This window comes from Phyllobates terribilis, unplaced genomic scaffold (assembly GCF_046119375.1).
Source record: "Phyllobates terribilis strain yellow unplaced genomic scaffold, ASM4611937v1 Scaffold_5__5_contigs__length_657084704, whole genome shotgun sequence".
In the NCBI taxonomy this organism is placed as follows: domain Eukaryota; kingdom Metazoa; phylum Chordata; class Amphibia; order Anura; family Dendrobatidae; genus Phyllobates; species Phyllobates terribilis.
Genome location: NW_027362765.1, coordinates 437,747,342 through 437,760,134, shown reverse-complemented (window position 1 = coordinate 437,760,134; position 12,793 = coordinate 437,747,342). Strand labels below are relative to the sequence as shown.

At 36.4% G+C, this 12,793-nt stretch overlaps 1 protein-coding gene across 2 annotated transcripts; it reads right to left on the bottom strand.

Moving 5' to 3' along the window:
- Window positions 1-2,600: 2,600 nt before the first annotated feature.
- FGF8 (fibroblast growth factor 8) lies at window positions 2,601-12,585 on the bottom strand. Of its 2 annotated transcripts, none has more exons than XM_073681373.1 (5): window positions 11,680-12,585; window positions 11,555-11,591; window positions 9,826-9,973; window positions 6,169-6,275; window positions 2,601-3,664 (listed from the first exon to the last, which is right to left on the bottom strand). In XM_073681373.1, exons 1-5 carry the CDS (start codon window positions 11,709-11,711, stop codon window positions 3,386-3,388), a joined length of 603 nt encoding a protein of 200 aa, XP_073537474.1. In that variant the 5' UTR covers window positions 11,712-12,585; the 3' UTR covers window positions 2,601-3,385. The 2 variants fall into 2 exon arrangements, with proteins under 2 accessions (XP_073537474.1, XP_073537473.1); XM_073681372.1 differs by having other exon boundaries at window positions 2,605-3,664; window positions 9,826-10,006.
- Window positions 12,586-12,793: the final 208 nt, after the last annotated feature.

The following is a 12,793-nucleotide window of genomic DNA, read 5'->3' as shown; positions in this document are numbered from 1 at the left end:
AGGTCCTCTTTCAATCAAGTGCAGGTAAAGGGTGCAACTGTTTATACATTTATCCACTTCAACTTGTACTTCTCATAAGTACTCACTTTACCTATTTATCCACGCAGGTTCAACCTAAGGAACCCTTACTATATCATCTCCAGCTGGTCCCAAACACTATCCAGCACAATACCTCAACCAGAACCTCTTTCAATCCAATACCGGTAAAGAGTAGAACTGTATACACATCTATCCACTTTAACCGGTGACATGTGATATCTAACTAATGCTTTATTGACTCCAATTAGCATCCTTCTGCAGCACACGTGGACAACCCCACTACCTGTGTGTTTACACTAGGACTACCAAACCACCAGGTAACTATCGCCGGTCCCCCAATCCTCAGCAACACTAGCAGCAATCACCACATATACTAACTCATCTCCTCCTTATATCTTTCTCTTCAACAGAAGTCTCCCACCACAACAACAAATTGATGCACCCCTCTAAAAACTACTGGACAAAAAGTGGATCTTAATCTGGATTTCATCCTTATCTCTGTCAATTTTATTTTTATTTTCATTTTTAGCCCTATCACCTATTTGATGCTTTTATCCTTTTAAATTCACATTCAATAAAATGACATTTTAAAAACTAGCAATTTTTGAACTATGTTACTTACCAAGTGTTTCATTTAGGGTTCTTCTATTAACCCAAACCCCGGTCTTTAGGGCAGCGTGAATTTACCTAATACATTAAAATTCAATTTCACTTGAATAAAATTGCCCATCTCTACCATTAAAGGGAACCGTTCATGTAAAATAATGCTATTAACCTGCAGATATGGGGTTATTCTTCAGGTTAATAGTGTTCTGACACTGTACAGCTTCCACACTGAGAGCCCATCTGCCAGGAGGAATTGAACTGTATTCCCCCAGCAGCGTTCAGCTTACAGACATTGGGGTGGCGCCGGCGTGATTTCAGTCACCGTTCTGTGTAATGCAGAGCTTCTGTCAGTCAGTGCAGGGGTGCGGTTACAGACACCACTCTCTATACAGAGAGGTCAATGAAACTGTGCCGCCGCACCCCTATGTCTGGAAGCCGAACGCTGCTGGGGGAAAAAAGTTAATTTCCTCCTGGCAGTGGGGCTCTCAGTGCTGGCGCCGCATAGTGTCAGAATGCTATTAACCTGCAGAGTAACCAAGTATCTGCAGGTTAATAGAGTTATTTTACTTGACAGATTACCGTTAAGCATATAAAAAAACACTAAAGCATAAATAGTAAATTGTTTCTTCAAATCAAGTTTAGGAAATTTCTGGCCACTCTTGTTAACAATTACATTTTTATGCATTTTCAGAGAATTCTCGGCACGTTAAGTACATATATTCAAGCAGCACATTATCATTCTGCAGCGTCAGACCAACTGAATTGGAGAATCACGTCACCTTAGTCTAAGCTAAAATAACCAGTGCACAAGCCAATAAATCAGGCTGAAATTTCAAAAGCTATTCTAGGATGCTAAGAAAGTAACCAAATATAAACTTCTCACAAGTCAGACGTACGTGCTTTCTCATTTTACATCATTGACTATTAAGTAAGATTTTCTCCCTAGAATTATAAATACCAAACTGCAGATTGTCATAACCGCATCCAATAATGGGGTACAATATAATGCCACAAATAAAGGGGTTATCTGGTTTACAAAATATATATCCTAGCAGGACATTTAATATAGATAGTTCAATTTATATTTAAATGGTTATTTCCACCTCCAAGATCCTATCCCAGTATGTAGTAGGTGTAATAATAATATTAGTAAATACCTCCAATTAGAAATGAATCATAGTTGTTCTGATTAGCTATGTCGCTTATCCTTTGAGCAGGGCATTGCAGTAGCTTAGGTATTCATGGTTACGACCACTCATATAGTGACAGTTAGTTGTCAGTGGTCGTAACCATGGATATCTAAGCTACTGAATTGCCCTGCACATGGGGTAAGCAACATAGCTAAACAGAAGAACTATACTTCATTGCAAATTGGAAGTATTTTCTAATATTATTATTATTACACTTACTACATATTGGGATGGGATCTTGGAGATGGGAATACCCCTTTAAAGCTTTGTAAACTGAAAACCCTTTTGTTTAGGACTCTCATATATTAGCCAGTAGAGGAGTAGAGATCTACAAAGTGTGTCCTTATTTTTTTGTTTTTTACAAAATTCAACAGATCGACAGCCAGTCTACTGATTTCAACGAGAACAGTGTAATACTTAATTTCAACACTGGTGGTGCTGCTCACAGGTGATCGTTGATGGTTGTGATCAGCTTATTGTTTCAAGACCATTTTAACAAAAATTTTAAATACTATTTTAATTGATCCATCTGATTAAAAAAAGAGTTTAAAATTATTATTTTTTTTAAAGCATCATTACAAGTTGTATTCCGCCTGCAGTTTGATCCTAAAATGAATTCCCTTTCAATCGACTAACAGAATAGAAAATCAGAGATAAAAAGAAACACGTAAGCACAAAATACTAATACAAATTTTAATACACATTTAAATAAATATTTCATCATTAATATTAATATTTACACATATCCTCAAAAAAAAAGGATAAAGGTCTTTGCCAGACAACTGACATTTGTACAGTGTTTCCAAAAATAATAACATTATTACTTTTATCACTATTTTTTTTTTTTTTTACAACAGATCTCTACCTCTGGGATGCGTTTCCGTTTTACCACCATTTAGTTGCAAGTCTTGAGGTTTTCACTTTCCGTATGTCAAACAAAAATATGGTTTGTCCTCGTTTGCAGAATTAACGACAACAATATCAAAAGTGGATCACAAAAAGGTGTTAGAAGGATTCATGGTTTCCATGAAGAAAACCGAATAGGTGAAAAAAAAGCAGCTCTTATGGATAGTCAAGAAAACATATGTTAAAATCAATTATTCCATAATGGATGTCGAAGAAAAAAATTACACAAAGCACAGAAGGTGGAGTTCCTTCTTCAGTCTTCTTACACCTGTCTTGTTTGTCAGTCTTGAGTTTTTGGTTAAGTGTTTTCATCAGTAAGTAGCACTTTTGGTCCCAGGTTTGTCCTCCTCTAAAATATCTTTTCTAAGTATTTAAAAAAAAATTCTAAGATCTATAGGAAGAGCCCACTTTTTTTTTATACGTCCATTTTCTTTTTTTTTTTTCTTTTTTTCTTAAAAAAAAAGTCTTGTAAGAATAAAAAAATAAATCATCTGTAAAAACAAAAAATATATATAATGTATATTTATATATAAAACAGCTAGTTCAGGTGTCCTTTTTTTTTTTATTTTTTTTTTACTTTATATTAGAATAGAGTAGTCTATGTTTAAAGTCTGTAGAATTTGGAATGGACTTTGATCCAGTTCCTACCGAGAACTTGAGTATCGAGTCCTTTTACTTCTCCGATTAAAAGGGTAATTAATAAATTCAAAACGTCTATGAGCTTCGGTGGTGTGGTGACCCTTTGGCATCCTCTTCATAAAATGAACCTCTCGTTGGTGTTGTCTTGTTTTGGATCCTTTTCTAGGACGTCCTCTCCGAGTGAAGGCCATATACCACCCTTCATACTTGGCATTTTGCAATGCTGTATAGTTATTTTCCAAGACAATTTCAGTGAAGACACAATCTTTTCCTCTTCCATTTGTCTAAAAAAAAAAATTAAAAAAAAAGATAATAAATATAATAAATATAATATACATATAATAAAAAATACACAAAGTCGACAATTGGAATAAACCATAAACCAATTTTCGAGACTTGAACTGGTTATTCATTAGCCTTCGACTTGCGTTTCCCTGATTTGTAACCCTTAGTGTCACACATAGCACGTATATATATATTTATTTTATATACTATTTGTCCTCTAATTAGACATGACATATTTTATGGTTGACGGACTTGGTGTATGACTCACAGCAAAGAGAATTAGATCACAGAATTGATTAGGGAAGATCAATCTTTAATGTACTGTAATGTTACTTTTTCTACTGTGCGGAATGGTATTAACTGCAATAATATCCGTGCCCTTGATTCTTAGCTATTTTTTTTTTTTTTTACAAGAATTAAAATTTATGTTACAGGTCCATTATATAATCCCTATAAAATAATAAAAAAATAATAATAAGACCAGGGACTCTTTTACAGTCAATAGATGGGCCAGATGTTGCCCATTATGGCTATTATCATCTGTACCATAGTCTTTCCTACCAGCTTTATTGTTCTTACCAGCTTAATGCATTTTATCTACACATATTCTTACTTCAATGATGAATCTATAATTCAATCGGGGACTATGCATTTATATATTTTATGGGGTTACATTTTTGAAAATCTAACTGACATAGTAACACAAGTTACCATGGATTTTTTTTATTTTAGGGGTTACCATCAAAACTAAAATTAAACCACTTATACAGTCATATTGGGTACTTAGCCCCCCACAAAAAATCATACCTCTTGTAAAAATTTCACTTTTTTACTTTTACATAGAAAAAAAATTGTCTTATTATATATGCAAATGAGGGGTACTCGGTGTGCCTTTGGTGTGGCCAATAGTTAATTGCACCGTTCAGTCTCCTCAATTAGCATCTTCCGCACCTCCCCTTAGCTTGCTTGCCAGTGCTTGCTTACTCAGAGTGAGCTCTGCCTGAACTTAAATTCCTGGCCCTGTGCATCCACACTGACACTGCAGAAGCCCAGCAAGTGTGCAAACAAAGTGCCAGTGTCATAACGCTCTCATCCTTTTCTCCAATCTGCAGCGGATGCCCACTATAATGTGATCCTGGATGCATCGAGCGAGCGACCGCTGCGGACAGGGGAGAGGGATCAGATAGAACCCGAACTTACACTTTGTATGCTCGCCCTCGCTGGGCTCCTGCAGTGTTGGTGTGAACGTGCAGGCCTGAGGATTCAACTCAGACAATGCTCGCTCTGGTCTTGAGACAATAAACTAATCTTGGCAAGCAAGCTCTATATAAAGTGATGGGGGGTGTGGAGGATGCTAATTGAGGGGGCAGAACAGTGCACTGAGCACTTGGCCACACCAGGGGTGCACCAAAATCCCCTCATTTGCATATATAATAAAAGTTTTTATGCAAACCTGAAGTAGTAAAAGCTATATCACAGATATGCCTTTTATAGGGGCTATGTCCTCTATATGACTGTATAAGTAGTTTAATTTTAGTTTTGGAGGTGACAGAATCTCTTTAAAGTTCCCAGGGTCTGATCTCATCTAACCGCTAATGACATCACAAGTCAGTGAGGCGACCAATCAGAAGCCGGGTTTTAGCAATTCTTTACATGCAGTGTTTTTGGTTGATTTCTAGAGGAGACAGAAGGGTTCTTTTAGAACCATCAGTTGACCGTCTCAAAACAAATGTTCTTCAATAAGCCTCAAGACCCAAGGAGCAGGCAAGATGGGCGGTTAATGACATACAGGCTGTTCATATGAGCCGCAGCCGTGTAACACTGTAACTGCCAGGAAGTCATTGTCAGTTACTGAACTGGATAAAGGTTGGGAAAAACATTTCTAAAGCAGGTATGCGCAGGCAGTGGGCGTATTAACTTTGATCAGGCCGGGTCCCCTCACCCCACATAATAACAGTGAATACGAGGAATGAAAATCCTCATTGTAGCAGACATCTTTAGAACCAATAATGGCTTGAAAGTGAAGTTTTAAAAGGACCCCTCGGAACGGTTTCTGGGTGTTAAAGAACAACCATGACTAATGTGAAGATTTCAGGGCTTAGTGATGAGGCAGCCTGAACTTTGTGTCTTAACATTCCAAATACTTGTAGCATGTAATTGTACATAATAGCAAAGCAATTTGGCTATTTGTTAAATAAGATATATGGAATTTGAAACACCCCTTTTTTCTCCTTTCAGCTTTTATTCCTTTTGACTCTTTTATCTCATCTTTGTTACTCTTTTCCTTTTCCCAATTCTCTTGCGCCTTTTGATCAAAAATTGTATTCACGATCTTACTACCGTGCATTTCCCCTCGTCTTTTTAATCAACGCCTTCTCTGTGCCTCTTGACTGCAATATTCGCCCCCGATGGCCTCCTTTTATGTTTAAATTAATTTCCAGGGCCTTTCAGTTCAGTGGGGGGAATATGACAACATTTTGTCGCGGTGTGAAATTTGACTCACCTTGCCAACCAACTTCCCCTTCTTGTTCATGCAGATGTAAAAACCTGTCTCCGCTCCTTTTATACGGACTCTGCTTCCGAACGTGTCTGTTTCCACAATCAATTTGGCTGAAAGGACAAAAAGGAAAAGAAATAGCGAGTTAATTTTTTACATTGTCAATGAGGCGGAATTACAAAAAAAAAAAAAACTGCTATAGGTGAAGACGAAGACTTTGAGAATTGGGTTGCGGTGCGAGAAGCGGAAACTCCCATTGTTTTACAGAGTACAAGACAATGAACAAAATAATGTAACCAGGTATAGATTGACTTCATCATATAGAATGTCACCTTCTATACATATCATAAAGTCATATATATCAGCTACGACTGTTGGCTATCATTTATGGAAAGGTCAAGCAAAAACCATAGGCGGTAAAATCTTCTCTCTAAGCCAACGTCAATCATATTGGAGGACCCATCGCCTAAAAGAATACTTCCAGTTTCAAACATATTTGATCATACATGTATACTTAATAATCCATCCAATGATCTTTTTCCAGATTTTTTCTGGTTTAGTACATACAATGAGTTTGAGAACCAGAGGATAGAAAATGCCCTTTTAATTTGCCTAACCCTTGCGCGTAGAGCCATATTGATTTACTTCCAGACATTGATCGTGGTTCAGACTGACTATGCAAATTTCGGGTCGATGCAGTAGAGAAAAAAAAAAAAAAAGAAAAGAAAAAATGTCTCTCTGTTCATAGATATTACATGCTCCTACTGCTGTCTCTGATGTTATGGACTAAAAATAATATCCAACTGCACAAGCAATTATTACACTAAAACTGTCTCGATTTGGATGTTTTATACCATTTTAATTCTAAAAAATAATAAAAAAATAAAATCCCACCAATGCATGGCCGAGCCGTGATCACTTTAACATTTGCATCTACCCACGCAGTGAATCAAGAACGGTCTGTAGATTCTATTATTTTTTTAGTATTTTTTTCACTACTCCTACTTTAAGGTAAGTATGTGTAGACTGAAAAAAAAGAATCAACCCATCAAAAATTGAAAAGCTGCCATTAAACTGCATAAAATATATAAAAAAATAATCCTCTTGCTATACGAGGCTTCATTCATTAGAATAAGGATAGACAGGTAGGATGAAGACAGTTTTCTTTAGTGAGGAGCAGGGAGGAAAATCAATTAGAGATCCAGTAAAAGGTTTAAAGGATATTGATTTGTATCTATGTCTGTCTTATATATGGTTATACAGTATGTGTCTAGATATAAGAGCGGACAAAAAATGAACAAAAACACCATATATTATTAGTATAATGAAGACATGGCTATAATCTTGCTACTCTGATTTTATCTTTTATTATATATTTGTAGATCCCCAAAAAATGTTCCATGTCCCATAGAGCGCTAATGTATTCCCCAACTCTGTAGACAGAATTTACTCACATTAATCTCTTTTACTAAATGGGGCTTGACACCAAATTTCATGCTCCGACTATAGGAAAGGAAACTGGTCTCTCTGGACTAAACCCATACAAAGAAAGGGTAAGAATGCCCCTTGAAAATGTTGCTTGACCGGATTTGAGCCACTTTCAATGCAAAACACACAACACATCACATGACTAAAGGACGTCTTCAATGTACAGTTACAACCAATACACGGTTTACTTTTTTTTTTTTTGGGAGGGGGGGGGGGGATTTGTAAATAATTGAACTTTTTTTTTCTTTAAGGGTCTTGAGATTGTTCGCAATGTATTTTTGGAAAGCTTAGCATATTCATTTATATCCTTTTGCGCTAGTGACAGCTTTATCCCAGAAAAATTATGTTTCGAGCTGAAACTTTGAAGGAAAGTAGCTACGTAGATGCAGAAAAAATGCAGTGAGACACATTTGATCCCAAAACTGCACTGAGAAGAGGAGAAAGTATTCAGGAAATGTTAAAAAAGGTGAAAGTAAGAAGAGTTTTAATGGCTCTTCCAGACATTAGGGGTCTCTCTGGAGATTCATATAGAACAATCTTGAACCTCTCTTTAACGTTTACAGACTACAACTTTCTTAAACCTTTACATCTGAGAAAATGCTTGTTCTTTTTCTGTTTTATATCATACTTCATAACCCCCTCTTAGTGTTTGTCTATATATTTATTATAGAGATTTTTTTTTTGTTTCCTTGTTTTCCGCCCCCGCCCCCCATCTTGAAATATCTTCCCCCGAATTGAAATGTTCTGTTTTTTGTCTAAATTACATTTTATTTTATGAATCAATTTTGCTGTGGGAAATGTCTGTATACAGACTATCCCCCCCTCCCTTTTCTACCAGACTGTCTAGGTCCACTTTGTCTAGCGTTGGATTTGCCTTGCAGAACTATTTTGTTCCCCTTAGTAATAATTTGTCTATAGATTAAAAAAAAATCATATTTCTACTTTTTTCTATCTTTAGCCAAGCTTATGTTCTGCACAGAATCTCCAAATTCCTTTATTCCGTTCAGCCTTATAAATGTTACAGATTGTTATAATTGCTAGGCGCAAACCTTTTCTTACAATCCGGAGATTTACGGATAGCAAAAACATAGGAAAAAGCGAAGCCTACATCAAAGGATGGGATCTAATAGTCCATTATATTTATGACTCACATTGACAAAATTGCAAAAGCTAAAACTAACTCTGACTCTTCCACCTGAAGGAACAGGCCTGTACACCTGACCCTACAGTTCAGGTCTGGGAATATGTTATAAAGATTTATAATAATATTATATTATAATTATATTTAGAAACAAAAGATATTTGAAATATGTAATCTCTCATATTATTATTTTAAAATAATAACAAAAACATAGGAAAAAGTGAAGCCTACATCAAAGGATGGGATCTAATAGTCCATAATGTTTATGACTCACATTGACAAAATTTTAAGAGCTAAAACTAACTCTGACTTTTTCCACCTGAAGGAACAGGCCTGTACACCTGAGCCTATAGTTCAGGTCAGGGAATAAGTTATAAAGCATTATAATACTATTATATTATTATTATATTATATTTAGAAACAAAAAAAATATTTGAAACATGTAATGTCCCATATTATTATTTTTAAATAATTCCATTTATACATTTTATACATTCAATACTATAAGCCTTTTTATTATATTATTACGGATAAATACAGTTTACTCTAACTTTCTCTATACGGAAAACTGGCGATAAAGAAAATGCCTTCTGACATCACAAACAACCATATAATATAAAGCTATAAGGGCAAAAAAGCATTTCTTGTCAAGTTATATGATCTCATAAATCAGACCCCAATTTTAGATATAGCACACTTTTATGGGGTACTGATTCACAATAATGGAAAAAAAACTTTCGTTGATGCCATGGAAGAGACGTGATCATTTTATAGCTTCATGATATTATTAATAGTGGTATTATTAGTATTAATTACAATGATGCAATGATGAGATAATTTTTTACATTTTTCGGAAAACCATAAACTATCAATGTTGTGTATACGATGGATGTAAAAATGACCAATACAATTAATAGGTCATGGTAAGTGACCTGTTATAATTTCCAACACATGTGAGCATATTATAATAGTTTTACCCAAAGCTGGTCCCCGCCCCCACCCCAAAAATTTTTTTTTAAAAAAGGTGTTCTTACCATGTGGATCCCCATCCTCGGCCATTGCATTGATTTTCTTGTTGTCCAGTACTTGCACATGCTTCCCACTGGTGCGGCTGTATAACTGGTAGGTCCTGATGAGCCTTCTGCTCAGCTGATCCGTCACCAGGCTCTGCTCCCTCACATGCTGTGTAAAATTAGGTGGGGACTGAACAGTTACCTTTAGGAAATACATAAAACAAGCTATTATATGGTATATCTTAATACGACTAGATGAAGCCCGAATGCACTCTATATTATACTGTACGATTCGTGCAGGGCATTAACAGATTAAATGTGTATATAGATACATTGTAATAATATCTATATAACTGTAGTTATGTTGTATTGTAAAAGCTAACAAATCCCCTGTAAATAGTGGATATCATATAAATATATTACTCAATTATCATTTATCTTTCTAGGTATAAAAGCACCAGGTCTATGTAAAACTTAATATATCAGACTGTTTCAAATGTCTCTGCTACATGAGGAAATATATAGAAATGTCATGTAATAAGTATATATGATTAACTATCTCTAGCACACATATATATACTATAAATATCCTATATATCCTATACATCCTATACATAAGCATATATTTCTATAAATTCTCAATACATGAATTTATACTTGTCCTCTATACACATGCATTATATATATATCTATATAGATCTATCTATCTATCTATCCATCCGTCTATCTATCTATCTAGCCATCCATCCATCTGTCTATCCATCTATATATCTATCTGTCTATCCATCTATTTATTTATTCCTAGCATCTTCCTAAAACTGGACAGCCATGGTGTTTATCGTAATAATGCGTAGAAACCACATTGACTACTGTGACAAATTTGGCAGATTGCTAAGCAAACCATCCTGTTGGGAGATTTATACTCCCTTTGGCTATGGAAAAGAGAAAAAAAAAAGAAGCTCCAATGGAAGTAAAAGGGATTGCTCTTGTCTTTGACATTTATAAAGATGTATACTCAACAAATGTGAGGGAGATTCGGCTTTACTTCTATGGGTGACAAGGGAGCTCTTAGTGAAATCCCCATATCAAATCAAAAGATTTTGACTTCCATACCACACAAAAGCGGAGAGAATCCTATTTTTTTCTGGATTTTTTCCTATCTCCTTAAGTGCACTTAATATGGACAATATGTCTTAGAATTGTTTGCCAGCAGCATGGGGATACGCTGTATAATGGCATACGGCTCCCAAGCCCCCCATGTGATGCCCACCTTTATTCTTGCAAAAACTGTAAAACCCAATTCTATTAATAGAGGTGTCAGGCCTTTTCATAGGGAATGCATGTATTCAAAATCTAGATGGAAAACTATCTCCGGGACACTTCATTTCTAGTTCTTGCTATGACCTTGAAACATGCTGCCAACCAATTATTAATAAATTGGATTAAAGGGGGCTGACAAGGCAAGTTATTTAGCTAATGTATAGTGCTGCATTTTGATTTATTAGTAATCTATGCTGTATTTTCCCCCTAGCATTGTATGTATCCATTGTTGTATTACTATTGTTGTATTCTCATCATCATCCATTATTGTATCATTGTATCATGATTAACTGTTTCTAAATTATAAAGAAATGCTACTTATTACATAACACTCTATTTATAGTAATGTATCATTGTGATTAACTGTTACTATATTCTAAAAAAAAAATGCTACTTATTATAAAAATTAGGATTAGAAGATGATTCTTACCTGAGCTTGTAAACAGATGACAAACAAGTGCATCAACCTGGAGAAATACAGAGATGAGGAAAGTGATACATATGTTTAATGCAATATATAAGGAGATGGAAGAGATAAATCCAGTATATACTCACAGGTAGCCAAGCATTGATGTGATGTAGAGCATGATGAGCTCCTGGCTGTATACAGGAGGATATTCCCTGGGATTGTTATTGTGCTGCCTGGCAAGGGAAGGTCCTCAGTGGTAATGCAGGCAGCTGGTGGTGGGAGAAGAAGGTTCAGTGCTGCTGCTAAGTCCTAGGAGCCCCAGCAGATTCCTCCTCCCATCTCCCTGTCCAGGATGCAGGGGGGAAAGCAAAGGATCACAGCCGAGGCAGGCACTGCAGATTCACCAGGGACATGTAAGAGCAAAAATAAACCAGCCCCCGAAAACAGCGAAGCTCCAAAGCCACCAGCAATAGTCCAAGTTCCTGCAAAGCCCAGGAGAAACCTTCCAAAAAAAAAGTTACTGCTTGCTACTAAGGAAGAAACTCTCAGTTTGGTTCCAAGAATTACTGGGATGAGATGACAAATGTCCAAGTCTTCTCAAGGGTGGCCGCTTGCAGATGGGACCTCAGAGGGGACGTCCTAAGTTGGAGATGTTGGAGATCTGGGCTGTCAGGTTCAGCCACTCAGTGTGAAGGTCTCAGCAAACTAAAGCCAAACTCTGAATAACTGAGGAAAAAGGAGCTTCTTGGGAGGATCATATTTTTTTTTCCTCTTCTCTGGAAGCAAATGACGTTGTGTTGGATCAGAAGGCAGCTCTTGTGTGTGAGATGATTAAAGTGTTTGATGAGTGAAGCACAGATCAGACCTTGTAGCTAATAAGAAGGACCTGGCTGTGGAAGTTGTGGTTTGGGAAGCTCCTGATGGACTTGTGTGTGAGTGTGTAAATGTGTGTGTGTGTGTTGGCTGGTGTCTCATTGAGCACTAAGTGTAATGATCGCAAGCAATCTGCTCTTGTCCCTCCTCTTGTCCTGAGCTCTCCAATGTCAAACTCCCTTCTCATCTATCCTGGGTTAAATGTGGGAGGATGGACCAGGAGAACCAGCCCCTTGGAAATCTATAACGTTACAGGATGCCCTCAGCCATACACAGAAATTATGGAAGTCATTAAAATCCACCAATGACCAGATTCTGCTTCTGGAGGAGCAAGTGCATGGGGGTGGCTGCATGTTACAAGGGATTATTATGTAACATTGTGTGTGG

Bases quoted from the DNA above. Each gene is read 5' to 3' on its own strand.
- FGF8 (XM_073681372.1), bottom strand. From the start codon at position 11,711: ATGCTCTACATCACATCAATGCTTGGCTACCT. The intron at 11,592-11,679 runs GTGAGTATATAC...GTATTTCTCCAG, and splicing joins ACATCAATGCTTGGCTACCT to GTTGATGCACTTGTTTGTCA. The intron at 3,665-6,168 runs GTGAGTCAAATT...TTTTTTTTTTAG, and splicing joins AGGGGAAGTTGGTTGGCAAG to ACAAATGGAAGAGGAAAAGA.